Genomic DNA, 24479 nt, shown 5'->3' with positions numbered 1-24479 from the left:
AAAAATTTGTAAGTTTCACCATTTTATTTTATTTCTAGAGATAGGGCATAGATAGGGAAAAACAAAGTTCATTTAATAACCGAATCTATGATATGATAGGTAAAATAAAGATTTTGGACCCTATTTTGATAAATATTCAAACATCTGGATACAAAAATTGCATTATTTAAAAAAATGCATATTATGGAGATATGTAGTACTGCAACATATTTGGTGTTCGTGGTTCGTCGGTGAGGTCTTTTGATAGCCCAACCTGTGATATATGAATTAATGTTTTAGACCCTATTTTAATTGAGCCCACTAGTGAGTCACTACAACCTAACCCTGCCTTTAGACGGGCTTCGATCTGAAAAATCGCCAAAAATCCATTTTTCAAGCCAGTTTTGATCTTTCAAAAGCATTGGAAAGAAGAACTCTTTAAATTTTAGAAAATTAATGGATTGGAAGTTTTACTAGTTTATTTACATTTTAAACAATGATGGTGCCATTCTATAGCGGAAAATGTGAATAACAAGTAAAAACTTGAAAAAAGTACCTGTGAACATATGAAAAAATTGAGAGGCAAAATGTAATGATAGGAGGTGGTAGAATAGGCCGAATACAGTACTACCAAAAACAAAAATAAACTGAACAAGATAAATAAAAATTATAATACTAAAAATAAAACAAGAAATACATAAAACAAGAGTTGCTCAAAATGACCTTCTGAACACGGGAAAAATACAAGTTTTCGAAAAAAAATTGAGCAGTAGAGGGTTAAATTTTTGAGACCGACATAAAAAATTGTATAAATCAGAATGGGACCATCCATAAGCCACGTGGACACTTTAGGGGGGGGGGGGAGTTTGGCGATTGTCCACGATCCATACAAAAAAGTTTTTTTGTATGGACAATTGTCCACGAAAGGGTGGTGGGAGGGAGGGGGGGGGGGTTAACAGATGCACAAAAAAGTGTCCACGTGGTTTATGGATGGTCCCAATTAACTGATCTTTGGCGTTAAGAAGAGTCTTTATATTGCCCAACCTGTGATTTATTAATGATAGGTTGAAACAGCGTACTGTTCAATAATATTTTTTGAAAATTACCTTTAAAATTGCAATTCACAAATTGGCATATTTTCAAGATAACGAGATCATATCGTTTCTTGAAAAAAAAAAAAACGTAAAGTTTATGTTTCAAGGAATTCAAAGTTTTTTCGTAATTTAATGGGACTGTAATTTTAAATAAATTAACCAGATTTTTACAGCACGTTTTTGAAATGTATTTTTTTCGCTTTTAATTTTTTATGTTGCTTAACTTTGAATTTAAAACACATTCTGATTTAAACGGTATATAAACATGATAAAAAGTCAGGCTGGTTTATTCTTCATGAGAAACGTTTTTTATGGACCATCCAACCAGATAGGGACGGTCCTTTCGCGGTTTTCCCAATTGTGCTCAAATTACCTGCTCTCGATGTCCACCGCTGCCAAGCATTGTCCAGAATCAACAACAGTTGTAACTGGACTCGACAAAAAAACAAACAGGTATTCTCCCTAGTCTTTGAATGACCACATTATTGTCCCTCTAAATCAAGGTACGAAAAGCGGAATCAATCCCCTCTGTCTATGGACAACCCAAGTGGAACCGGTTCGGACCAGTCAGTTTGATTTTTTTTTTGGCTAAATGTTGCTCGTTAGAGTCTTGTTACAGATTTGATCTTGGTCATCAGCGAGGAAGCTCCGAAGGGACCAGCATCCCGGAATGTTTTTTTTTCTGCTGCACTCGTGTCGGGATGAAAAGGTCAATTAACCTCTCTGGTTAACAATATCAAACACACGTGATGAGAGCGGGCAATTACCGTGTGCAGCATCCTGTTGAGGTCTTGAGGGGTCAGTTCATGAGATGTTGAACCTGACACCTAAACCCAACTTTGGCGGTCGTCCACCAGCAAGGGGAGTGTGAGTTGTGGTCCAGTTTCGATCTTAGGGACGCTGGAGGGGTTCGTCGCCTGTGTTTTTTAACGTTTATTGTGCGGTTGTTTACGGTTCAGTGAAGAGGGCAGCGCTTTTGAGGTGTAATAAATTAAATTATCTCTTTATTATGGGTTTAACCTAAATCTGCAGTCTCATCACTTGGAGGGGTGGCCAAAAGCGGAGTCTAGCCTATCAAGGATCCCAGCACTTTGGGATCAATGTTGTCCTCGATGAAACCGGTCATATTCGATACTGCAAGGGGAGAAAGGGAAAGAATGTTAGTAATTGATTATGTTTTTATGCTTGAAAAATGACATTCTTACCGGAAGCTTGAGCCCGGTAGCCATTTTCATCCGCGATGTAGGTGGTTTTGTGGCGTAGCTTATCGATACCGATGAACGAGTATTCACCCTCCTGAACTACGATCTCTGCACCGTCCACTATTTTGGTGTAGGTCGTTTGGCGGACAAACGTTCCATCGGAAAGATAGTGGCTGTTGATAAAAAAAGAAATTTGAAAAATAGTTTGATTGGTTTAGAGACACCAGAGTTGATAGGCAAGTCAAACATTTTATTGCTTTTAGAAAGCACTGAAATCACTCAGTTATCTTATTTTTAGAAATCTCCAATCTGAATAACACTGCAGCTCGTTCTTGACGTCACGTTTATTTTGGCAAACTGAAAGGCTTGTCTTAACCGGTTTGGCATCCAACTGTCCAAATTGAAGAAAAGCTTTTATTTTGATATCACGTGCATCATCGTGACCTACGTCAGTTTGTTTTGCCGCGACAATTACATAAGAACATCACGTGAAGATCATCAATCATTGTCGTCAGTAGCTAGAGGACTAGGATTTCCCTAACAAAACACCATCACGATGTGTGGGTCAAGCGCCGTAGTTTGACGCAAGGAGTTCAACACCTTCGGAAGAGTCGAACATCGCACCCTAACGAACCGGCTTAATCGAGCAGATCTATTTAGCATAATGGCTCGTGGATTTTCCAAGCTTCTTCAGATGGGGCTGGCTTCCAAGCAAAAAGCCGGTTCTCGACTCCGAGGTTAAAAGTGTGACCCGGGAACCGGCAGCAGCTCACTCCTTCACGGTCCTTGGCCCAGAGAGGAGTTCTTGGTGAAGATGCGGCTTGGTTTGATTTTGCTTTGCTGCACAATTCTTGCACTATCTAGTTTTGGATTACCGTTGGAGACATCGAATGGAGCTGAAGTGAAGATTAAAAAGTTAATCAATCGGAATAAGGGAGATCGTTATTTGCTACTGTAATGTCAAATCCCAGCTGAGGTGCGAGTGAAACTAAAATTGACGATCGCTTACTTCAAGGTACTCCCTCAGTGACGATCAGTTTCGGTACGAGCGTGGTTATTTCAAGAAGAAGTCGGATAGTGACGAGATGGTTTGGACGGTGCATGGACGGTATCGGTTCCGTTCACCGGAGGGGGAGCTGTTCAGTTACAAGTACTCGGCCGGCGAGGATGGATTCAACCAACAGGTTGTGAGCAACAGGGAAGATCCGCTGGACGTGGTGAATCGGATCGATCCAAAGGCGCTGGCATCGTTGGTGGGGTGAATAACTCTGACGATTGTTATATCATGGAGTGGCTTCGTTTATACTTCTAAGGATGTTGGTGATAAGTAAAAAGCATAATCAATTGGACAAGTCCAAAAAAAAAAAAAAAAATGCCGAGTATGTTAAGTATATATATAAAAATAATACAGGGAAGTATAATACTAATCCAAAGTCTTCGTGATAGTTTGCATACGAGCAGTTCTCTACGGAATCGGTCTTTTTTCTTTAATTTTAATTTTTGTAATTTTTAATCCGGCTGAAACTTTTTTGGTGCCTTCGGTATGCCCAAAGAAGCCATTTTGCATCATTAGTTTGTCCATATAATTTTCCATACAAATTTGGCAGCTGTCCATACAAAAATGATATGTGAAAATTCAAAAATCTGTATCTTTTGAAGGAATTTTTTGATCGATTTGATGTCTTCGGCAAAGTTGTAGGTATTGATAAGGACTACACTGAAAAAAAATGATACACGGTAAAAAAATTTTGGTGATTTTTTATTCAACTTTTTGTCACTAAAACTTGATTTGCAAAAAAAAAACTATTTTTATTTTTATTTTTTGATATGTTTTAGAGGACATCAAATGCCAACTTTTCAGAAATTTCCAGAATGGGCAAAAATCTTTGACCGAGTTATAATTTTTTGAAAAAATACAATTAATTTCAAAAAAATAGAAAAATTGGTCGCAAAAAATTTTCAATTTCATTTTTTGATGTAAAATTGAATTTGCAATCAAAAAGTACTTTAGTGAAATTTTGATAAAAGGCACCGTTTTCAAGTTATAGCCATTTTTATGTAACTTTTTTCAAAATAGTCGCAGTTATTGATTTTTAAAAAATAGTGCCCATGTTTGCCCACTTTTGAAAAAAATATTTTTGAAAAGCTGAGAAAATTCTCTATATTTTGCTTTTTCGGACATTGTTGATACGACCCTTAGTTGCTGAGATATTGCCATGCAAAGGTTTAAAAACAAGAAAATTGATGTTTTCTAAGTCACCCAAACAACCCACCATTTTCTAATGTCGATATCTCAGCAACTAATGGTCCGATTTACAATGTTAAAATATGAAACATTCGTAAAATTTTCCGATCTCTTCGAAAAAAATATTTTCAAAAATTTTAAATCAAGACTAACATTCTAAAGAGACCAAACATTCAATATTACGTCCTTTTGATATGCTAGTCTTGATTTAAAATTTTTGAAAATACTTTTTTCGAAAAGATCGGAAAATTTCACGAATGTTTCATATTTTAACATTGTAAATCGGACCATTGGTTGCTGAAATATCGACATTAGAAACTGGTGGGTTGTTTGGGTGAGACTTAGAAAACATCAATTTTCTTGTTTTTAAACCTTTGCATGGCAATATCTCAGCAACTAAGGGCCGTATCAACAAAGTCCGAAAAAGCAAAATATAGAGAATTTTTTCAGCTTTTCAATAATATTTTTTTTCAAAAGTGGGCAAACATGGGCACTATTTTTAAAAAATCAATAACTGCGACTATTTTGAAAAAAGTTACATAAAAATGGCTATAACTTGAAAACGGTGCCTTTTATCAAAATTTCACTAAAGTACTTTTTGATTGCAAATTCAATTTTACATCAAAAAATTAAATTGAAAAAATTTCGCGACCAATATTTCGAGTTTTTGAAAAAAGTTGCATTGATTAAAAAAATCATAACTCGGTCAAAGATTTTTTGCCCATTCTGGAAAGTTGGCATTTGATGTCCTCTAAAACATATCAAAAAATAAAAAAAATTTAAAATAGTGTGTTTTTGCAAATCAAGTTTTAGTGACAAAAAGTAAAATTTAAAATCACCACATTTTTTTTACCGTGTATCATTTTTTTTCAGTGTTGTCCATATCCATACCTACAACTTTGCCGAAGACACCAAATCGATCAAAAAATTCCTTCAAAAGATACAGATTTTTGAATTTTCACATATCATTTTTGTATGGACAGCTGCCAAATTTGTATGGAAAATTATATGGACAAACTAATGATGCAAAATAGCATCTTTGGGCATACCGAAGGCACCAAAAAAGTTTCAGCCGGATTAAAAAATACAGAAAAAATCGAATGACCGAAATCTCAGAGAATTGCTCATACAAAATAGTTAAAAATATTTTAAAAATACATTATTGTTATAAATCATGACTTTTCAGGAATGCTAATACACTGCATTGAGCATAGATGACAATCCCCTTTTGAATTTTTTGAGAATTATGAAATCTAGTTATTATGTGAAAATAGGGTACTAAAGCCATATGTCAATTTTAATGTACAACGGTAAAAAAAAACATGATCAAAAACCATTTCTGATCATTTTTTTCCATTTTAATGCAAAAAAATAAAAAATTATTGACAAGACAACATTTTTTCGATGAATCAACTATAGTCCCCTTGGAACGAGCTGTCAAGTAGATCCTTTTGTGTCAAGAAGGGCCGTGAAGTTAATTTTTAAAAATTGAATTAAAAATCCATTTTAAATCCTTTGCGGTCGTTCAAAGAGGCATTGTACTCAGAAAAAATAAGCTTTACCGTTGTGAACAATAATATCACAAATTTAGGCTTAATTTTAGGACCCAATTGTGTCGAGCGCTGCTGGTCAAAAGTTGATCAATTCGACAGGACGATTGCCGTTGTTGGAAAAAACAACGCACTGGTCTTGTGACGAGCGGGAATTCCCGGGAAAAAAATCCCGGGAAATCGACCATTTTTGGACCTCTCGATTCCCGGGAAATTTGGTCGAGAGTCCCGGGAAATTTTATACTTATAAAAATCGAAGCAAAATGTTATAAATTAATCAGAAAAACATTTGAAAAATTCGAAAGCATACTTAGCAGTTACATCCCAGAAATGAAATATGAAGTTTTTTTTTAAATTTTTTTATAATTAATTAATTTTCCCTTCTCTTGCCAAATTGACTGTTAGAATCTCCAATTACATCAAAATGAATTATAGTTCAAATCATAGTTGAAAAGAACTCGAAAACTCTATTAGGTTATAAGAAATACGGAATTGTTAATTGATTATTTACTAATAAAATACATTGAATTGAATTGTATTATTAATTGATATAGAGCAGCGATTCTCAACGGGGATACCGGGCCTACTTGATTTACATGGCAGGGGGTACCAGCCTAGAAGAAGGTTGAGAATCGCTGATATAGAGAAAACCCTTTTCAAAATTTTCAATTTTCATATCCTCTTTATAGGGGAAATTCTCGTATCTTTGGCAGGTTAAGCTCTCGCTCCTAACTCCATCCAATTTGCTGATTTTCACTATTTAAACAACTAATTTTGCAAAACTTATGGTAGAAACTTACTTGCTCACTTCTTATTGAGCTATTTATCACTCGATTTCAGTTGAAAACGCTTTTAATTAGCTTTAATTGCACGTCAAAGTTCTGACCTGCCAACATTAGAGGCACGCTGGAATTAGATGCTGTTCCCCTAGCTATTTCATTGTTGATGTCAATAAGTCATTTTGTGTTTCACATAATCCTCAATATTAGAATATATTTTGGAAGAAAAAACTCTGGCAATTTGTAAAGATTGCCTCAATATTTGTTAAGGTCCGAACATTCGGGTTTTCCTCATAATTGTAAATATTTTTCAATGAATATTTTCAGTTGACCTTAAACAAGAAATGAATCATAAAATTGTTTTGAACTGTTATGTATCACATTGCGATACTGGGAAATTATATATTTGCTATTTTTTACTTCACAAAAATCTAATAACAAGTGCATGCAACAACTTTTGAAACATCACTGTGTGCGAATTAAGACTCGTAAACATTTTAAACTACAATTTTGTGTCCCAAAAAGCTCAAAAAACGATCTTGTATTTGCAGATTAAGAAAAAAAAAATCTAATGGCTGAAATAGTTCCTTGAAGTAATCAGGCTACCTAAATTAACGTTTCTTTTAATAAGTATGAATTAATTTTAATTGAATCCATTGAAGACATAAATTTATGACTTTTCCTTTTTAAATTATTGGCACTATTGGCATAGTTAAAAAACTCCCGGGTCCCGGGAATTCCCGGGAAATGGCCAAATTCAACTCTCGATTCCCGGGAAATTCAAAATCTCGAGAATCGTCACCCTCTAACTAGAATGTTGAGAACTGTAAAAAAAAATTGTTTTACTTCTTGAATTTTGATATTTGAACTACTTTTAGATTGTGAATCTAACCGCTCACCGGCAAATAAGAAACCTAACCTAACAACCTTTTCATTGTACATACATTGAGTGTAAGAAATTTAAGGATTTCCCCAAACGTCACAACGAATTTGGCTCGCTTGAAGGCTCGACCAAACTGGTTTCTGCGTCCAACTAACCGAACCATGCTTTGATATCAACCGCATCGCGTTGTCCTTCGCGTCAGTTGACGGTATGTTTTATTATGGCAATTACACTACAACAGCACGTGAGGATCATCAATCACCGTTGGCGTCAGTCAGCTGAAGAAGTTCTTCCCTAGCATGATCGAGCATCGCCCCCTAACGAACCAGCTTAATCGCGCAAACTGAGAGTAACTTCTGCACATGAGAATGTCTCTGGCATCCGAACAACAACCAAGTCCCGACTTTAAAACTCTCTCGGTAATCGGCATCAGTTTACTTCTGTACGGACTTTGGCCCAGCGAGGAGTTCTTGGTGAAGATGCGACTTGGATTGCTCTTCGCTTGTTGCATAACCCTGGCAGCATCATCTTTGGGGCAGCCACTGGAGAAAACGAGCGACGATGAAGTGAAGGTGACCAAACTGATCAATCGGAATAACGGGGATCGATACTTGTTGTTGTAAAATCAACCATCAACTGAGATCAACTGAAAAACAATATTAACTCCTGTTTCCTTCCAGATACCTGCTCAGTGATGATCAATTTCGTTACGAGCGTGGATATTTCAAGAAGAAGTCGGATAGTGACGAGATGATTTGGACGGTTATTGGACGGTATCGGTATAGGTCGCCCGAAGGTGAGTTTAACAGTTACAAGTACTCGGCTGGCGAGAACGGATTCAAGCAACAAGCTGTGAATACCAGTGACGATCCGTTGGATGTGGTGAATCGGATTGATCCGAAGGCGTTGGCGTCGTTGGTTGGATGAGAAAGTTTATAAATGGTGGGGCCATGTGGATGAAAACTAAATTTCTTTCAATTATTGCGAATGAAATAAAAGAAAAATAATTTGATTGGTTAATTTGTGTGATTACTTGTTAATAATTGGCTGGATGTGGATAATAATATGCATAAACTATTTTATATGATGAAAATGAGGAAAAATATACAAAATATGTAGTAAATGCTCTCGTGGAATGTTTGATATTAAACACGTCTGCTGTTGAAAATATTGATATTATGACGAAAAAAAAATGATAAAAATCAAGACCAAGACCAAGACCAAGACCAAGACCAAGACCAAGACCAAGACCAAGACCAAGACCAAGACCAAGACCAAGACCAAGACCAAGACCAAGACCAAGACCAAGACCAAGACCAAGACCAAGACCAAGACCAAGACCAAGACCAAGACCAAGACCAAGACCAAGACCAAGACCAAGACCAAGACCAAGACCAAGACCAAGACCAAGACCAAGACCAAGACCAAGACCAAGACCAAGACCAAGACCAAGACCAAGACCAAGACCAAGACCAAGACCAAGACCAAGACCAAGACCAAGACAAAGACCAAGACCAAGACCAAGACCAAGACCAAGACCAAGACCAAGACCAAGACCAAGACCAAGACCAAGACCAAGACCAAGACCAAGACCAAGACCAAGACCAAGACCAAGACCAAGACCAAGACCAAGACCAAGACCACGACCAAGACCAAGACCAAGACCAAGACCAAGACCAAGACCAAGACCAAGACCAAGACCAAGACCAAAACCAAGACCAAGACCAAGACCAAGACCAAGGCAGATAAAATGCACATAAATAAAATGATTTTTTCGTAGAACGATTGTTGCTCTAAACGTCAGCTTCACAAAAAAGACAGGCAAGGATTAAAACCATAAAATACTCACGCATAAACCGTTCCGTTGCCCCTCTTCTCGTCCAGTACGGATTCGATTTCGACTGCCACTTTTTGGGGGTTTTCCCGCACCGGTTTGGGGAAAACCTCCAAAATCCCAACCACCAGACAACAGAATCCCAAAATAGCCACTTTCATTTCACCGCGGCATCTATTACAACACCTTTTCGAAAATTTCTCGAACGAAATCACAGTGGCGCGCTCAGCAACCGTTCCGCGATCACACACGTTTGATACTGAATAGCCCGGCGATTGTTTCCAAATTCAAGTTCGGACGTTGGCCCGCAAGAAGGAGCTGCGCGCCAAACAGGGAAGTGGCATTTGAGACTTGAAGCAGCAGCTGATCATGCGAGCCGATTTGAGGCTGCAAACTGGTTTTGAGAAATGGCACGGCTAGGAGGTGTGTGGAATTGGCGTTCAAGTTTAATTCGAGGAACACTTTCAGCAGAAGATAAGTGATACATTTGGATAGGTTTTGTTGCGAATTAACACCCTAAAGATCTTCATCGTGACGAACCGTTAGACCTCCCACAAGGTTACGACGATCTTTTTGTTTGTCATTAGTTGGTTAGAAGGTTAAAGTCAACCCTCTCCAAGCGATATCGAATAGGTCTAATCATGAAGATTTGAGCTAAGGGTAGATGTTTTTGACTATGCTCAACTTAGTCACCGTCGGACGTCACAGCTGAGCAGAGTGTAAACATGTCGACCATTAGTTTGGGTAGGTTAGTGATCTTGGCAGTAATTAGCGGATTGGTGGTCAGTGCTCCTCAAACAGTTCGTGATGAGCAAGTTACGGTGATTAAAGAATTCAACAACCACGGGACAGATGAGTTCAACTGGAGGTATGCAGAACCAACGTGATCTTTGCGATGGAATTGAACAGTTTTTGCACCTCATTGTAGTTACGAGCTAAGTGATGGTCGCCAGGTGCAGCAGAAGGCTACCGTGAAGATGTTACCGGACGGAACCAAGCTCTTGGTGGTTGATGGCTTCTACAGCTACGTTGGTCCGGATGGAGTCAAGTACAGCGTCCACTACACGGCGGACGAGAATGGATACCATCCTAAGTTGTCGAGTCAGTAACGAGTGGGGATTAGTTTTTTTTTAGTTTCAATAACACAGCGTAACAAAATATTTTTTTTATTTTTTGGCAGCACGAAAAAAAATGCTCCTCTAGGGATCGGCTTCCCGAACAAAATGCAACCTGGCGCATATTTTTATTGTTATCCTAACTCGAGATATTCAATGCAGAAGTTTTGTATATGAATCACCCCCCGTCGGAAAATATTTTTTATTTTGTTTTCTCTGTAACTTTTGATCAATTAGGTCTTTTTGGACGCTTCCGGTGTCATTCGACGGTAAATTGTTAGAAAAACTCAAGATTTGGTCCCATTGGCCGGTTCCCGTAACCGGTTCCGGAGGAAATCCGGAATATTGGCCAAAACTGTGCAAAAACTTCAAAATTTTGAAGTTTTTTGCTCTTAATGCGAAGTGAACGCACTATAGCATGAAACAATCCATACAAACTAAAAAAATGTTGGTCCCAGCATGTTTGAAGGTGTTTAATTGAAAAGGTGGCCATTGAGAACCGGTTCCGGTGAATCCGGATCCGGAAACTCCGGAAAAAATTAAGCAATATTTTCACAATTCCAATGTGTCAGACAGATATAAATAAAAGTGTTGTTGAAGCATTCTTTGCTACTTCATATTCATATTACCACAAAAACATGGCCAAGTGGCCAACGGGAACCTGCTCTAAATGTTCCGGATCAGGGAACCTGTGGAAATTATATATTTTTTATTAATGTTATGAAGCAGTTTTTATTAAGACATTTTCAATGTATCTGGAAAAAATCTGAATTGATTCAAAATCAAAATCAGAAATGTGGCCAAGTGGCCAACGGTAACCTGTTCTGAATGTTCCGGATCATGGAACCAGTGGACACTTGACATTTTTTTTAATTTTAAAGGCAGTTTTTTATTAAGAAATTTTCAAGGTTTCTGGAAAAAATATGAATTAATCCGAAATATAAATAAAAGTGTTTTTGAAGCATTCTTTGCTACTTCATATTCATATTACCACAAAAACATGGCCAAGTGGCCAACGGGAACCTGCTCTGAATGTTCCGGATCAGGGAACCTGTGGAAATTATATATTTTTTATTAATGTTATGAAGCAGTTTTTATTAAGACATTTTCAATGTATCTGGAAAAAATCTGAATTGATTCAAAATCAAAATCAGAAATGTGGCCAAGTGGCCAACGGGAACCCGTTCTGAATATTCCGGATCAGGGAACCAGTGGTCACTTGAAATGTGTATTAATTTAAAATAGCATAATTTAATTAGGAAATTTTCTAGTTTTCTACAAAAATCAGAATTAATTAAAATCAGAATCAGAAATATGCCCAGGTTACCAACAGGAACCCGTTTTAAATGTTCTGGATTAGGGAACCAGTGAACATTTGAAGTTTTTATCAAGTTTTCAAAAAACATATTTAGATTAATGAAATTTAAAAATTCCTGTAAAAATTAGGAACATATTCGATATCAGAATTAGAAATATTGCCAAGTGGCCTACGGGAACTCGTTCTGAATGTTTCGGATCATGTTACCAGAGGAAATTTGAATTTTTAATTAATTTTAAAAATGCATATTTTAATTAATGAAATTTTTAAATCCCTGGAAAATCTGAATGTATTTAGAATAAGAAATAAAAATGATGCCAAGTGGCCGACTGTTCCGGATCAGCGAGCCAGTGGTCACTTGGCATATTTTAATTTAGAAATTTTCTAGATTTCTAGAAAAATCTGAATTTATTTGAAATCAGAATTGAAAATGTTGTCAAGTGGCCAACGAGAATCTGTTCTGACTGATCCAGATCAGGGAACCAGAAATCACATAAAAAGTTTATTAATTAAATAAAAAACATTTTTTTAATTAAGAATATTTCTAGATTTCTAGAAAAATCTAAATTTATTTTAAATCATACTTAAAAATTTTGCCAAGTGGCCAACGTGAACCTGTTCTGACTGGTCACAATTTTTATTAATTTAAAAAATATATATTTATTTTACTGATTTGTTTTAAAGTTTTGGAAAAAATCACAGTTTATTTAAAATCAGATTTAGTAATATTGCCAAGTGGCCAACGGAAACCCATTCTGAATGTTCCGGTTCAGGGAACCAGTGGTTACAATTTTTATTATTTCAGTAGTCACAATTTTTATTATTTTAAAATAAATATATTTATTTTACAGATTTTTTTAAAAATTTTGGAAAAAATCACAATTTATTTGAAAACAGAATTAGAAATGTTTCCAAGTGGCCAATGGAAACCCATTTTGAATGTTCCGGATCAGGGAACCAGTAGTCACTTGAAATGTTTATAGATTTAAAAAAAGCATAATTTAATTAGGAAATTTTCTAGTTTTCTAGAAATAGCAGAATTAATACAAAATTAGAATCAGAAATGTGGCCAGGTGACTAACAAAAACCCGTATTAAATGTTCTGGATTAGGGAACCAGTGAATATTTGAAATTTTTATCATGTTTTCAAAAACATATTTTGATAAATGAAATTTTAAAATTCCTGTAAAAATTCAGAATTTACTTGAAATCAGAATTAGATGTTGCCAAGTGGCCAACGGGAATCCGTTCTGACTGTTCCGGATCAAGAAACCAGTGGACATGCAGGGTTGTTACGGGAAAGTCGAAAGAAAATCCGCGCCAAATCCGCGCTGACCGAAACCTCAATCCGTGCGAAATTCACGCCATATAAAAAAATCGCGACAAACATTCAAGAAACATTATTTCCAAACAAAAAACTAATACAGAAAGTATTTGATAAAAAAAAACTCGTTTTATGTTTGAAGGAATGATAGCAAAAAATCCTTTTAAAAAATACCTAAAGAGACGTCAAGAAAAGTGTCACCAAAAATTTTTTTTTGCGAATCAGAGGGACACTACAATAATTTTGACGAATATAAACGAAATAGAAAATTATAAACCAATATAAACAAAATTTAAAAATCTAATAAATGAAATTTAACTTTAAAAATATAAGCTCAAAAAACCAAAATCTAAAATTTGAATATGATTGAATTTTAGATTTCGAAATTCTAAAAATTCAAAATCTATGAATTTTAATACAGATTGTTTTCCATATTCCACACTTAATTTCGAATAATTCCGAAACAAATTTCATTTCCAATATTTGAAATATTTTCTTCCAAAAATTAAAGAATTTAAAAATTTAAGAATTTAAGAATTTAAGAATTTAAGAATTTAAGAATTTAAGAATTTAAGAATTTAAGAATTTAAGAATTTAAGAATTTAAGAATTTAAGAATTTAAGAATTTAAGAATTTAAGAATTTAAGAATTTAAGAATTTAAGAATTTAAGAATTTAAGAATTTAAGAATTTAAGAATTTAAGAATTTAAGAATTTAAGAATTTAAGAATTTAAGAATTTAAGAATTTAAGAATTTAAGAATTTAAGAATTTAAGAATTTAAGAATTTAAGAATTTAAGAATTTAAGAATTTAAGAATTTAAGAATTTAAGAATTTAAGAATTTAAGAATTTAAGAATTTAAGAATTTAAGAATTTAAGAATTTAAGAATTTAAGAATTTAAGAATTTAAGAATTTAAGAATTTAAGAATTTAAGAATTTAAGAATTTAAGATTTAAGAATTTAAGAATTTAAGAATTTAAGAATTTAAGAATTTAAGAATTTAAGAATTTAAGAATTTAAGAATTTAAGAATTTAAGAATTTAAGAATTTAAGAATTTAAGAATTTAAGAATTTAAGAATTTAAGAATTTAAGAATTTAAGAATTTAAGAATTTAAGAATTTAAGAATTTAAGAATTTAAGAATTTAAGAATTTAAGAATTTAAGAATTTAAGAATTTAAGAATTTAAGAATTTAAGAATTTAAGAATTTAAGAATTTAAGAATTTAAGAATTTAAGAATTTAAGAATTTAAGAATTTAAGAATTTAAGAATTTAAGAATTTAAGAATTTAAGAATTTAAGAATTTAAGAATTTAAGAATTTAAGAATTTAAGAATTTAAGAATTTAAGAATTTAAGAATTTAAGAATTTAAGAATTTAAGAATTTAAGAATTTAAGAATTTAAGAATTTAAGAATTTAAGAATTTAAGAATTTAAGAATTTAAGAATTTAAGAATTTAAGAATTTAAGAATTTAAGAATTTAAGAATTTAAGAATTTAAGAATTTAAGAATTTAAGAATTTAAGAATTTAAGAATTTAAGAATTTAAGAATTTAAGAATTTAAGAATTTAAGAATTTAAGAATTTAAGAATTTAAGAATTTAAGAATTTAAGAATTTAAGAATTTAAGAATTTAAGAATTTAAGAATTTAAGAATTTAAGAATTTAAGAATTTAAGAATTTAAGAATTTAAGAATTTAAGAATTTAAGAATTTAAGAATTTAAGAATTTAAGAATTTAAGAATTTAAGAATTTAAGAATTTAAGAATTTAAGAATTTAAGAATTTAAGAATTTAAGAATTTAAGAATTTAAGAATTTAAGAATTTAAGAATTTAAGAATTTAAGAATTTAAGAATTTAAGAATTTAAGAATTTAAGAATTTAAGAATTTAAGAATTTAAGAATTTAAGAATTTAAGAATTTAAGAATTAAGAATTTAAGAATTTAAGAATTTAAGAATTTAAGAATTTAAGAATTTAAGAATTTAAGAATTTAAGAATTTAAGAATTTAAGAATTTAAGAATTTAAGAATTTAAGAATTTAAGAATTTAAGAATTTAAGAATTTAAGAATTTAAGAATTTAAGAATTTAAGAATTTAAGAATTTAAGAATTTAAGAATTTAAGAATTTAAGAATTTAAGAATTTAAGAATTTAAGAATTTAAGAATTTAAGAATTTAAGAATTTAAGAATTTAAGAATTTAAGAATTTAAGAATTTAAGAATTTAAGAATTTAAGAATTTAAGAATTTAAGAATTTAAGAATTTAAGAATTTAAGAATTTAAGAATTTAAGAATTTAAGAATTTAAGAATTTAAGAATTTAAGAATTTAAGAATTTAAGAATTTAAGAATTTAAGAATTTAAGAATTTAAGAATTTAAGAATTTAAGAATTTAAGAATTTAAGAATTTAAGAATTTAAGAATTTAAGAATTTAAGAATTTAAGAATTTAAGAATTTAAGAATTTAAGAATTTAAGAATTTAAGAATTTAAGAATTTAAGAATTTAAGAATTTAAGAATTTAAGAATTTAAGAATTTAAGAATTTAAGAATTTAAGAATTTAAGAATTTAAGAATTTAAGAATTTAAGAATTTAAGAATTTAAGAATTTAAGAATTTAAGAATTTAAGAATTTAAGAATTTAAGAATTTAAGAATTTAAGAATTTAAGAATTTAAGAATTTAAGAATTTAAGAATTTAAGAATTTAAGAATTTAAGAATTTAAGAATTTAAGAATTTAAGAATTTAAGAATTTAAGAATTTAAGAATTTAAGAATTTAAGAATTTAAGAATTTAAGAATTTAAGAATTTAAGAATTTAAGAATTTAAGAATTTAAGAATTTAAGAATTTAAGAATTTAAGAATTTAAGAATTTAAGAATTTAAGAATTTAAGAATTTAAGAATTTAAGAATTTAAGAATTTAAGAATTTAAGAATTTAAGAATTTAAGAATTTAAGAATTTAAGAATTTAAGAATTTAAGAATTTAAGAATTTAAGAATTTAAGAATTTAAGAATTTAAGAATTTAAGAATTTAAGAATTTAAGAATTTAAGAATTTAAGAATTTAAGAATTTAAGAATTTAAGAATTTAAGAATTTAAGAATTTAAGAATTTAAGAATTTAAGAATTTAAGAATTTAAGAATTTAAGAATTTAAGAATTTAAGAATTTAAGAATTTAAGAATTTAAGAATTTAAGAATTTAAGAATTTAAGAATTTAAGAATTTAAGAATTTAAGAATTTAAGAATTTAAGAATTTAAGAATTTAAGAATTTAAGAATTTAAGAATTTAAGAATTTAAGAATTTAAGAATTTAAGAATTTAAGAATTTAAGAATTTAAGAATTTAAGAATTTAAGAATTTAAGAATTTAAGAATTTAAGAATTTAAGAATTTAAGAATTTAAGAATTTAAGAATTTAAGAATTTAAGAATTTAAGAATTTAAGAATTTAAGAATTTAAGAATTTAAGAATTTAAGAATTTAAGAATTTAAGAATTTAAGAATTTAAGAATTTAAGAATTTAAGAATTTAAGAATTTAAGAATTTAAGAATTTAAGAATTTAAGAATTTAAGAATTTAAGAATTTAAGAATTTAAGAATTTAAGAATTTAAGAATTTAAGAATTTAAGAATTTAAGAATTTAAGAATTTAAGAATTTAAGAATTTAAGAATTTAAGAATTTAAGAATTTAAGAATTTAAGAATTTAAGAATTTAAGAATTTAAGAATTTAAGAATTTAAGAATTTAAGAATTTAAGAATTTAAGAATTTAAGAATTTAAGAATTTAAGAATTTAAGAATTTAAGAATTTAAGAATTTAAGAATTTAAGAATTTAAGAATTTAAGAATTTAAGAATTTAAGAATTTAAGAATTTAAGAATTTAAGAATTTAAGAATTTAAGAATTTAAGAATTTAAGAATTTAAGAATTTAAGAATTTAAGAATTTAAGAATTTAAGAATTTAAGAATTTAAGAATTTAAGAATTTAAGAATTTAAGAATTTAAGAATTTAAGAATTTAAGAATTTAAGAATTTAAGAATTTAAGAATTTAAGAATTTAAGAATTTAAGAATTTAAGAATTTAAGAATTTAAGAATTTAAGAATTTAAGAATTTAAGAATTTAAGAATTTAAGAATTTAAGAATTTAAGAATTTAAGAATTTAAGAATTTAAGAATTTAAGAATTTAAGAATTTAAGAATTTAAGAATTTAAGAATTTAAGAATTTAAGAATTTAAGAATTTAAGAATTTAAGAATTTAAGAATTTAAGAATTTAAGAATTTAAGAATTTAAGAATTTAAGAATTTAAGAATTTAAGAATTTAAGAATTTAAGAATTTAAGAATTTAAGAATTTAAGAATTTAAGAATTTAAGAATTTAAGAATTTAAGAATTTAAGAATTTAAGAATTTAAGAATTTAAGAATTTAAGAATTTAAGAATTTAAGAATTTAAGAATTTAAGAATTTAAGAATTTAAGAATTTAAGAATTTAAGAATTTAAGAATTTAAGAATTTAAGAATTTAAGAATTTAAGAATTTAAGAATTTAAGAATTTAAGAATTTAAGAATTTAAGAATTTAAGAATTTAAGAATTTAAGAATTTAAGAATTTAAGAATTTAAGAATTTAAGAATTTAAGAATTTAAGAATTTAAGAATTTAAGAATTTAAGAATTTAAGAATTTAAGAATTTAAGAATTTAAGAATTTAAGAATTTAAGAATTTAAGAATTTAAGAATTTAAGAATTTAAGAATTTAAGAATTTAAGAATTTAAGAATTTAAGAATTTAAGAATTTAAGAATTTAAGAATTTAAGAATTTAAGAATTTAAGAATTTAAGAATTTAAGAATTTAAGAATTTAAGAATTTAAGAATTTAAGAATTTAAGAATTTAAGAATTTAAGAATTTAAGAATTTAAGAATTTAAGAATTTAAGAATTTAAGAATTTAAGAATTTAAGAATTTAAGAATTTAAGAATTTAAGAATTTAAGAATTTAAGAATTTAAGAATTTAAGAATTTAAGAATTTAAGAATTTAAGAATTTAAGAATTTAAGAATTTAAGAATTTAAGAATTTAAGAATTTAAGAATTTAAGAATTTAAGAATTTAAGAATTTAAGAATTTAAGAATTTAAGAATTTAAGAATTTAAGAATTTAAGAATTTAAGAATTTAAGAATTTAAGAATTTAAGAATTTAAGAATTTAAGAATTTAAGAATTTAAGAATTTAAGAATTTAAGAATTTAAGAATTTAAGAATTTAAGAATTTAAGAATTTAAGAATTTAAGAATTTAAGAATTTAAGAATTTAAGAATTTAAGAATTTAAGAATTTAAGAATTTAAGAATTTAAGAATTTAAGAATTTAAGAATTTAAGAATTTAAGAATTTAAGAATTTAAGAATTTAAGAATTTAAGAATTTAAGAATTTAAGAATTTAAGAATTTAAGAATTTAAGAATTTAAGAATTTAAGAATTTAAGAATTTAAGAATTTAAGAATTTAAGAATTTAAGAATTTAAGAATTTAAGAATTTAAGAATTTAAGAATTTAAGAATTTAAGAATTTAAGAATTTAAGAATTTAAGAATTTAAGAATTTAAGAATTTAAGAATTTAAGAATTTAAGAATTTAAGAATTTAAGAATTTAAGAATTTAAGAATTTAAGAATTTAAGAATTTAAGAATTTAAGAATTTAAGAATTTAAGAATTCAAGAATTTAAGAATTTTTTTTTGCGAATTTTGAGATTTTTGTTTTTTTTTTTGTTTGCAAAATTGTTTTAAATTTTATATTTTTTAGTTTTCAAATATTGTTTTTTTAATTTTGATTTTTTTTTAAATTTGATTTTTTCTATAAATTTTGAATTTTTGATTTTTAAGTTTTTTGGAGATTTTTAAAATTCTGAATTTAGAAATTTTGGATTATTTTAATTACGATTTTGGAAATAATCTGAATTTTAATAATATGAATGAAATAATCTGAATTTTAAAAAATTGTTTAGAAAAACTATTAAAATATAAAAAAAAGTTTCGAATTGATGAAATTTGAATTTTGAATAATGAAGCATTAATTTTTGAATGTTCTGATCTTTTTATTTTTCGCCAAAAATGTTTAAATTTTGAAAAAAACATTACTCAAAACTCAAAAGAAATTACATATTCAGAGGCGGACATATTAAGAAATGAGTTAAGTGTAGTAATAATTTTATTTGAGAAATTCTCAACCATACATTTAAAAAATAATCTCTACATAATCTTCATCGAAATTTTTCGACGGTTCGTATTAAGAAAATACAAACATTTTCAGAAAAAAAATCTATTAATGAGAAATTTTCATTGCAATCAATGGAAAAAAAAACAAATTTGCGTAATTCTTGAAAATATTTTTCTTAATAACTTGAAAGTAATTCTTTATAATAAATTAATAAACATTGTGACCAGTCAGAACAGGATCTTGTTGGCTACTTGGCAACATTTTTAATTCTCATTTCGAAGATGTTCTGATATTTAACAGGAATTTTAAAATTTCATTAATCAAAATATGTTTTTTGAAAACTTGATAGTAATTTCAGATGTTCACTGGTTCCCTGATCCAGAAGATTTAAAACGGGTTCCTGTTGGTCACCTGGCCACATTTCTGATTCTGATTTCAAATAAATTGTGATTTTTTTCCAAAAATCAGTATTTTTTTTTAAATTAATAAAAATTGTGACCAGTCAGAACAGGTTCTCGATGGCCACTTGACAACATTTATATTTCTAATTTTAAATAAATTCAGATTTTCCAGCAATTTAAATAAAAATTAAATATGCTTTATTAAAATTAATTAAAAAAATCAAATGTTCTGGGACTGGTTCCCTAATCCAGAACATTTAATACGGGTTTTTGTTAGTCACCTGGCCACATTTCTGATTCTTATTTTGAATAAATTCTGCTATTTCTAGAAAACTAGAAAATTTCCTAATTAAATTATGCTTTTTTTTAAATCAATAAACATTTCAAGTGACTACTGGTTCCCTGATCCGGAACATTGAAAATGGGTTTTCATTGGCCACTTGGAAACATTTCTGATTCTGTTTTCAAATAAATTGTGATTTTTTCCAAAATTTTTAAAAAAATCTGTAAAATAAATATATTTTTTTAAAAATAATAAAAATTGTGACTAGTCAGAATAGGTTCTCGTTGGCCACTTGACAACATTTTCAATTCTGATTTCAAATAAATTTAGATTTTCCAAGAAATCTAGAAAATTTCATAATTGAAATATGCTTTATAAAATAAACAAAACAAAAAGTCAAGTAAACACTGGTTCCCTGATCCGGAACAGTTGGCCACTTGGCAACATTTTGATTTCTAATTTTAAATATATTCTAATTTTTACAGGAATTTTAAAATTTCATTAATCAAAATATGTTTTTGAAAACATGATAAAAATTTCAAATGTTCACTGGTTCTCTAATCCGGATTATTTAAAGCGGGTTCCTGTTGGTCACCTGGCCACATTTCTGATTCTGATTTTGAATAAATTCAGATTTTTCTAGAAAACTAGAAAATTTCCTTATTAAAATATGCTTTTTTTAATTAATAAACATTTCAAATAACCACTGGTTCCCTGAACCGGAACATTCAGAATGGGTTTCCGTTGGCCACTTGGCAATTTTACTAAATCTGATTTTAAATAAACTGTGATTTTTTCCAAAACTTTAAAACAAATCAGTAAAATAAATATATATTTTTTAAATTAATAAAAATTGTGACCAGTCAGAACAGGTTCACGTTGGCCACTTGGCAAAATTTTTAAGTATGATTTAAAATAAATTTAGATTTTTCTAGAAATCTAGAAATATTCTTAATTAAAAAAATGTTTTTTATTTAATTAATAAACTTTTTATGTGATTTCTGGTTCCCTGATCCGGATCAGTCAGAACAGATTCTCGTTGGCCACTTGACAACATTTTCAATTCTGATTTCAAATAAATTCAGATTTTTCTAGAAATCTAGAAAATTTCTAAATTAAAATATGCCAAGTGACCACTGGCTCGCTGATCCGGAACAGTCGGCCACTTGGCATCATTTTTATTTCTTATTCTAAATACATTCAGATTTTCCAGGGATTTAAAAATTTCATTAATTAAAATATGCATTTTTAAAATTAATTAAAAATTCAAATTTCCTCTGGTAACATGATCCGAAACATTCAGAACGAGTTCCCGTAGGCCACTTGGCAATATTTCTAATTCTGATATCGAATATGTTCCTAATTTTTACAGGAATTTTTAAATTTCATTAATCTAAATATGTTTTTTGAAAACTTGATAAAAACTTCAAATGTTCACTGGTTCCCTAATCCAGAACATTTAAAACGGGTTCCTGTTGGTTACCTGGGCATATTTCTGATTCTGATTTTAAATAATTCTGATTTTTGTAGAAAACTAGAAAATTTCCTGATTAAATTATGCTATTTTAAATTAATACACATTTCAAGTGACCACTGGTTCCCTGATCCGGAATATTCAGAACGGGTTCCCGTTGGCCACTTGGCCACATTTCTGATTTTGATTTTGAATCAATTCAGATTTTTTCCAGATACATTGAAAATGTCTTAATAAAAACTGCTTCATAACATTAATAAAAAATATATAATTTCCACAGGTTCCCTGATCCGGAACATTCAGAGCAGGTTCCCGTTGGCCACTTGGCCATGTTTTTGTGGTAATATGAATATGAAGTAGCAAAGAATGCTTCAACAACACCTTTATTTATATTTCGGATTAATTCATATTTTTTCCAGAAACCTTGAAAATTTCTTAATAAAAAACTGCCTTTAAAATTAAAAAAAATGTCAAAAGTCCACTGGTTCCATGATCCGGAACATTCAGAACAGGTTACCGTTGGCCACTTGGCCACATTTCTGATTTTGATTTTGAATCAATTCAGATTTTTTCCAGATACATTGAAAATGTCTTAATAAAAACTGCTTCATAACATTAATAAAAAATATATAATTTCCACAGGTTCCCTGATCCGGAACATTTAGAGCAGGTTCCCGTTGGCCACTTGGCCATGTTTTTGTGGTAATATGAATATGAAGTAGCAAAGAATGCTTCAACAACACTTTTATTTATATCTGTCTGACACATTGGAATTGTGAAAATATTGCTTAATTTTTTCCGGAGTTTCCGGATCCGGATTCACCGGAACCGGTTCTCAATGGCCACCTTTTCAATTAAACACCTTCAAACATGCTGAGACCAACATTTTTTTAGTTTGTATGGATTGTTTCATGCTATAGTGCGTTCACTTCGCATTAAGAGCAAAAAACTTCAAAATTTTGAAGTTTTTGCACAGTTTTGGCCAATATTCCGGATTTCCTCCGGAACCGGTTACGGGAACCGGCCAATGGGACCAAATCTTGAGTTTTTCTAACAATTTACCGTCGAATGACACCGGAAGCGTCCAAAAAGACCTAATTGATCAAAAGTTACAGAGAAAACAAAATAAAAAATATTTTCCGACGGGGGGTGATTCATATACAAAACTTCTGCATTGAATATCTCGAGTTAGGATAACAATAAAAATATGCGCCAGGTTGCATTTTGTTCGGGAAGCCGATCCCTAGAGGAGCATTTTTTTTCGTGCTGCCAAAAAATAAAAAAAATATTTTGTTACGCTGTGTAATGTTTGGTTTTATTCTTTAGCTGGCGATGTTCAAATCATCGAGGTGCACCAGGTGGGACTTGATCCGAAGGTGCTGGCGTCTTTATTGGGATGAATGTGTTGAATGAATCTACTAAATTGTAGAAAAATGTCTGATATTTTTACCATTTAAGTATGTTCTAGATAAGTTATAATTATGAAATAATAAACCAAGTCAAAGCAATAATGTACAAAATGTGTGTTAGTGAATTCTTATATCGTCATAGATTTGATACTCCATTATCAGCATAATCCACATCAGGTTCTATATAACAGTTGTTTGCTAATTAACATTCCATGGATGGGGGATAGGTTGATTTTTTTGACACTAGACTAGATACACAGAAAAAATCAGTTCCCTAAATTGTGAACAAGGTGTCACGTTTTTGAAAAACGTACCATGGAGAGTTTGATGCTCGATTAAAGCTCCAAAAATACTATTCAGGCTTTAAACTTACTAGCAACAGCACCGCCTCGAGTAAGTACGCAAATGTATGCCACTTACTGGTAAAAAATATCAAATTTAATGTACTTTTGATCATAATTTCTATTTTGCGACACCATTTCTCATCATTTTGTTGGCACACATAGTGACACATGCGAGAAACCCTGAAACGCTTAATGAATATAGCCAAAATCAACTTTTCACTTTCGTTTGCTTTTTCACGGCGCTTTCGAAACAACGGCAACATGATCTTTTGCACAATAGTTGGTCTCTCACTTGAAAAATAATCCCGAAACCTGTAAATAATTAGCAAGCGCCACAAAAAAAACATACGCGCCAAGTCTTTTGACGTTTGACTTTTGACTACCCATTCCAATCGAAGGCTGAAGAAAACCGAGAGAGAAGAGAAGGCAAATAAAGAACAAAGGGTGGCCACCAACACCACCAGCAGCGCCTTTGAAGTGAGCCAGCGATGCCAGGAAATTTTCTCTACAAATGATACTTTCAAATGCTTGTAAAAGGAATAGGATAAATTTTACTAAAAGTGAAAATAAACAGAAATGTTCAAAAAAGTTGCTCTACTCGTTGGTGTACTTGGTTTAAGAAAATTTCAAGGAACACTCCAGATTATCCAGCATCATTCAAACCCGACCGGCTTAAAATGGGTATATTTACCCTAGTCTCTTAAAACATATAAATAATCTTTAAAAAATACATATTCCAGGAATTTTTTTTAAAAACAACAACAAAAAACAATTACAAGATTCATCCAGAAGATACAGATTTTCGAATATTTACGTACCATTTTTGTATGGAAACGTGTCCAAATTGTATGGAGCCTTGTGTGACTGAGCCATTTAAATGAAATGTTTTTTTTGTTCATAGGGAAGGCCCCTTTAAAGTTTAAGCCAAATAAAATGAATGAAAACGATGCCAAATGACATTGTTTCGAAGTTATGTATTTCCATGAAAAAGGTTTTATCTGGTTTGAGGGGACCTCAATAGAAGAATGGACTGAACAA

General features: G+C 29.8%; 3 protein-coding genes across 3 annotated transcripts; 2 read left to right on the top strand and 1 right to left on the bottom strand.

Annotated features, from left to right (window-relative positions):
* Window positions 1–1767: 1767 nt before the first annotated feature.
* On the bottom strand, window positions 1768–9854 carry LOC128093691 (uncharacterized). The gene is made up of 3 exons (XM_052711348.1): window positions 9582–9854; window positions 2279–2448; window positions 1768–2207 (listed from the first exon to the last, which is right to left on the bottom strand). The coding sequence occupies exons 1-3, from the start codon at window positions 9725–9727 to the stop codon at window positions 2140–2142; spliced, it is 384 nt and encodes a 127-aa protein (XP_052567308.1). The 5' UTR covers window positions 9728–9854; the 3' UTR covers window positions 1768–2139.
* Window positions 8139–8855, top strand: LOC120425878 (uncharacterized). Its single transcript, XM_039590499.2, has 2 exons — window positions 8139–8351; window positions 8413–8855. The coding sequence occupies exons 1-2, from the start codon at window positions 8212–8214 to the stop codon at window positions 8657–8659; spliced, it is 387 nt and encodes a 128-aa protein (XP_039446433.2). The 5' UTR covers window positions 8139–8211; the 3' UTR covers window positions 8660–8855.
* A 220-nt stretch (window positions 9855–10074) lies between the features above and the next one.
* Window positions 10075–23088, top strand: LOC120425884 (endocuticle structural glycoprotein ABD-5-like). The gene is made up of 3 exons (XM_039590504.2): window positions 10075–10434; window positions 10495–10667; window positions 23015–23088. Exons 1-3 carry the CDS (start codon window positions 10292–10294, stop codon window positions 23086–23088), a joined length of 390 nt encoding a protein of 129 aa, XP_039446438.1. The 5' UTR covers window positions 10075–10291.
* Window positions 23089–24479: the final 1391 nt, after the last annotated feature.

The sequence above is a fragment of the Culex pipiens genome, unplaced genomic scaffold (genome assembly GCF_016801865.2).
Source record: "Culex pipiens pallens isolate TS unplaced genomic scaffold, TS_CPP_V2 Cpp_Un0002, whole genome shotgun sequence".
NCBI lineage: Eukaryota > Metazoa > Arthropoda > Insecta > Diptera > Culicidae > Culex > Culex pipiens.
Note: the sequence above shows the minus strand (reverse complement) of the source record. Positions and strands in the feature narration are given on the sequence as shown.

Excerpts from the sequence above, each read along its gene's own strand:
- LOC128093691 (XM_052711348.1), bottom strand. The coding sequence starts at position 9,727 with ATGAAAGTGGCTATTTTGGGATTCTGTTGTCTGGTGGTTGGGATTTTG. Across the intron at positions 2,449-9,581 it reads GGCAACGGAACGGTTTATGC|CCACTATCTTTCCGATGGAA; the intron begins GTGAGTATTTTA and ends TTTTATCAACAG. Across the intron at positions 2,208-2,278 it reads CTACCGGGCTCAAGCTTCCG|TATCGAATATGACCGGTTTC; the intron begins GTAAGAATGTCA and ends CTCCCCTTGCAG.
- LOC120425884 (XM_039590504.2), top strand. The coding sequence starts at position 10,292 with ATGTCGACCATTAGTTTGGGTAGGTTAGTGATCTTGGCAGTAATTAGC. Across the intron at positions 10,435-10,494 it reads ACAGATGAGTTCAACTGGAG|TTACGAGCTAAGTGATGGTC; the intron begins GTATGCAGAACC and ends ACCTCATTGTAG. Across the intron at positions 10,668-23,014 it reads ATACCATCCTAAGTTGTCGA|CTGGCGATGTTCAAATCATC; the intron begins GTCAGTAACGAG and ends TTTATTCTTTAG.
- LOC120425878 (XM_039590499.2), top strand. The coding sequence starts at position 8,212 with ATGCGACTTGGATTGCTCTTCGCTTGTTGCATAACCCTGGCAGCATCA. Across the intron at positions 8,352-8,412 it reads GGGGATCGATACTTGTTGTT|ATACCTGCTCAGTGATGATC; the intron begins GTAAAATCAACC and ends GTTTCCTTCCAG.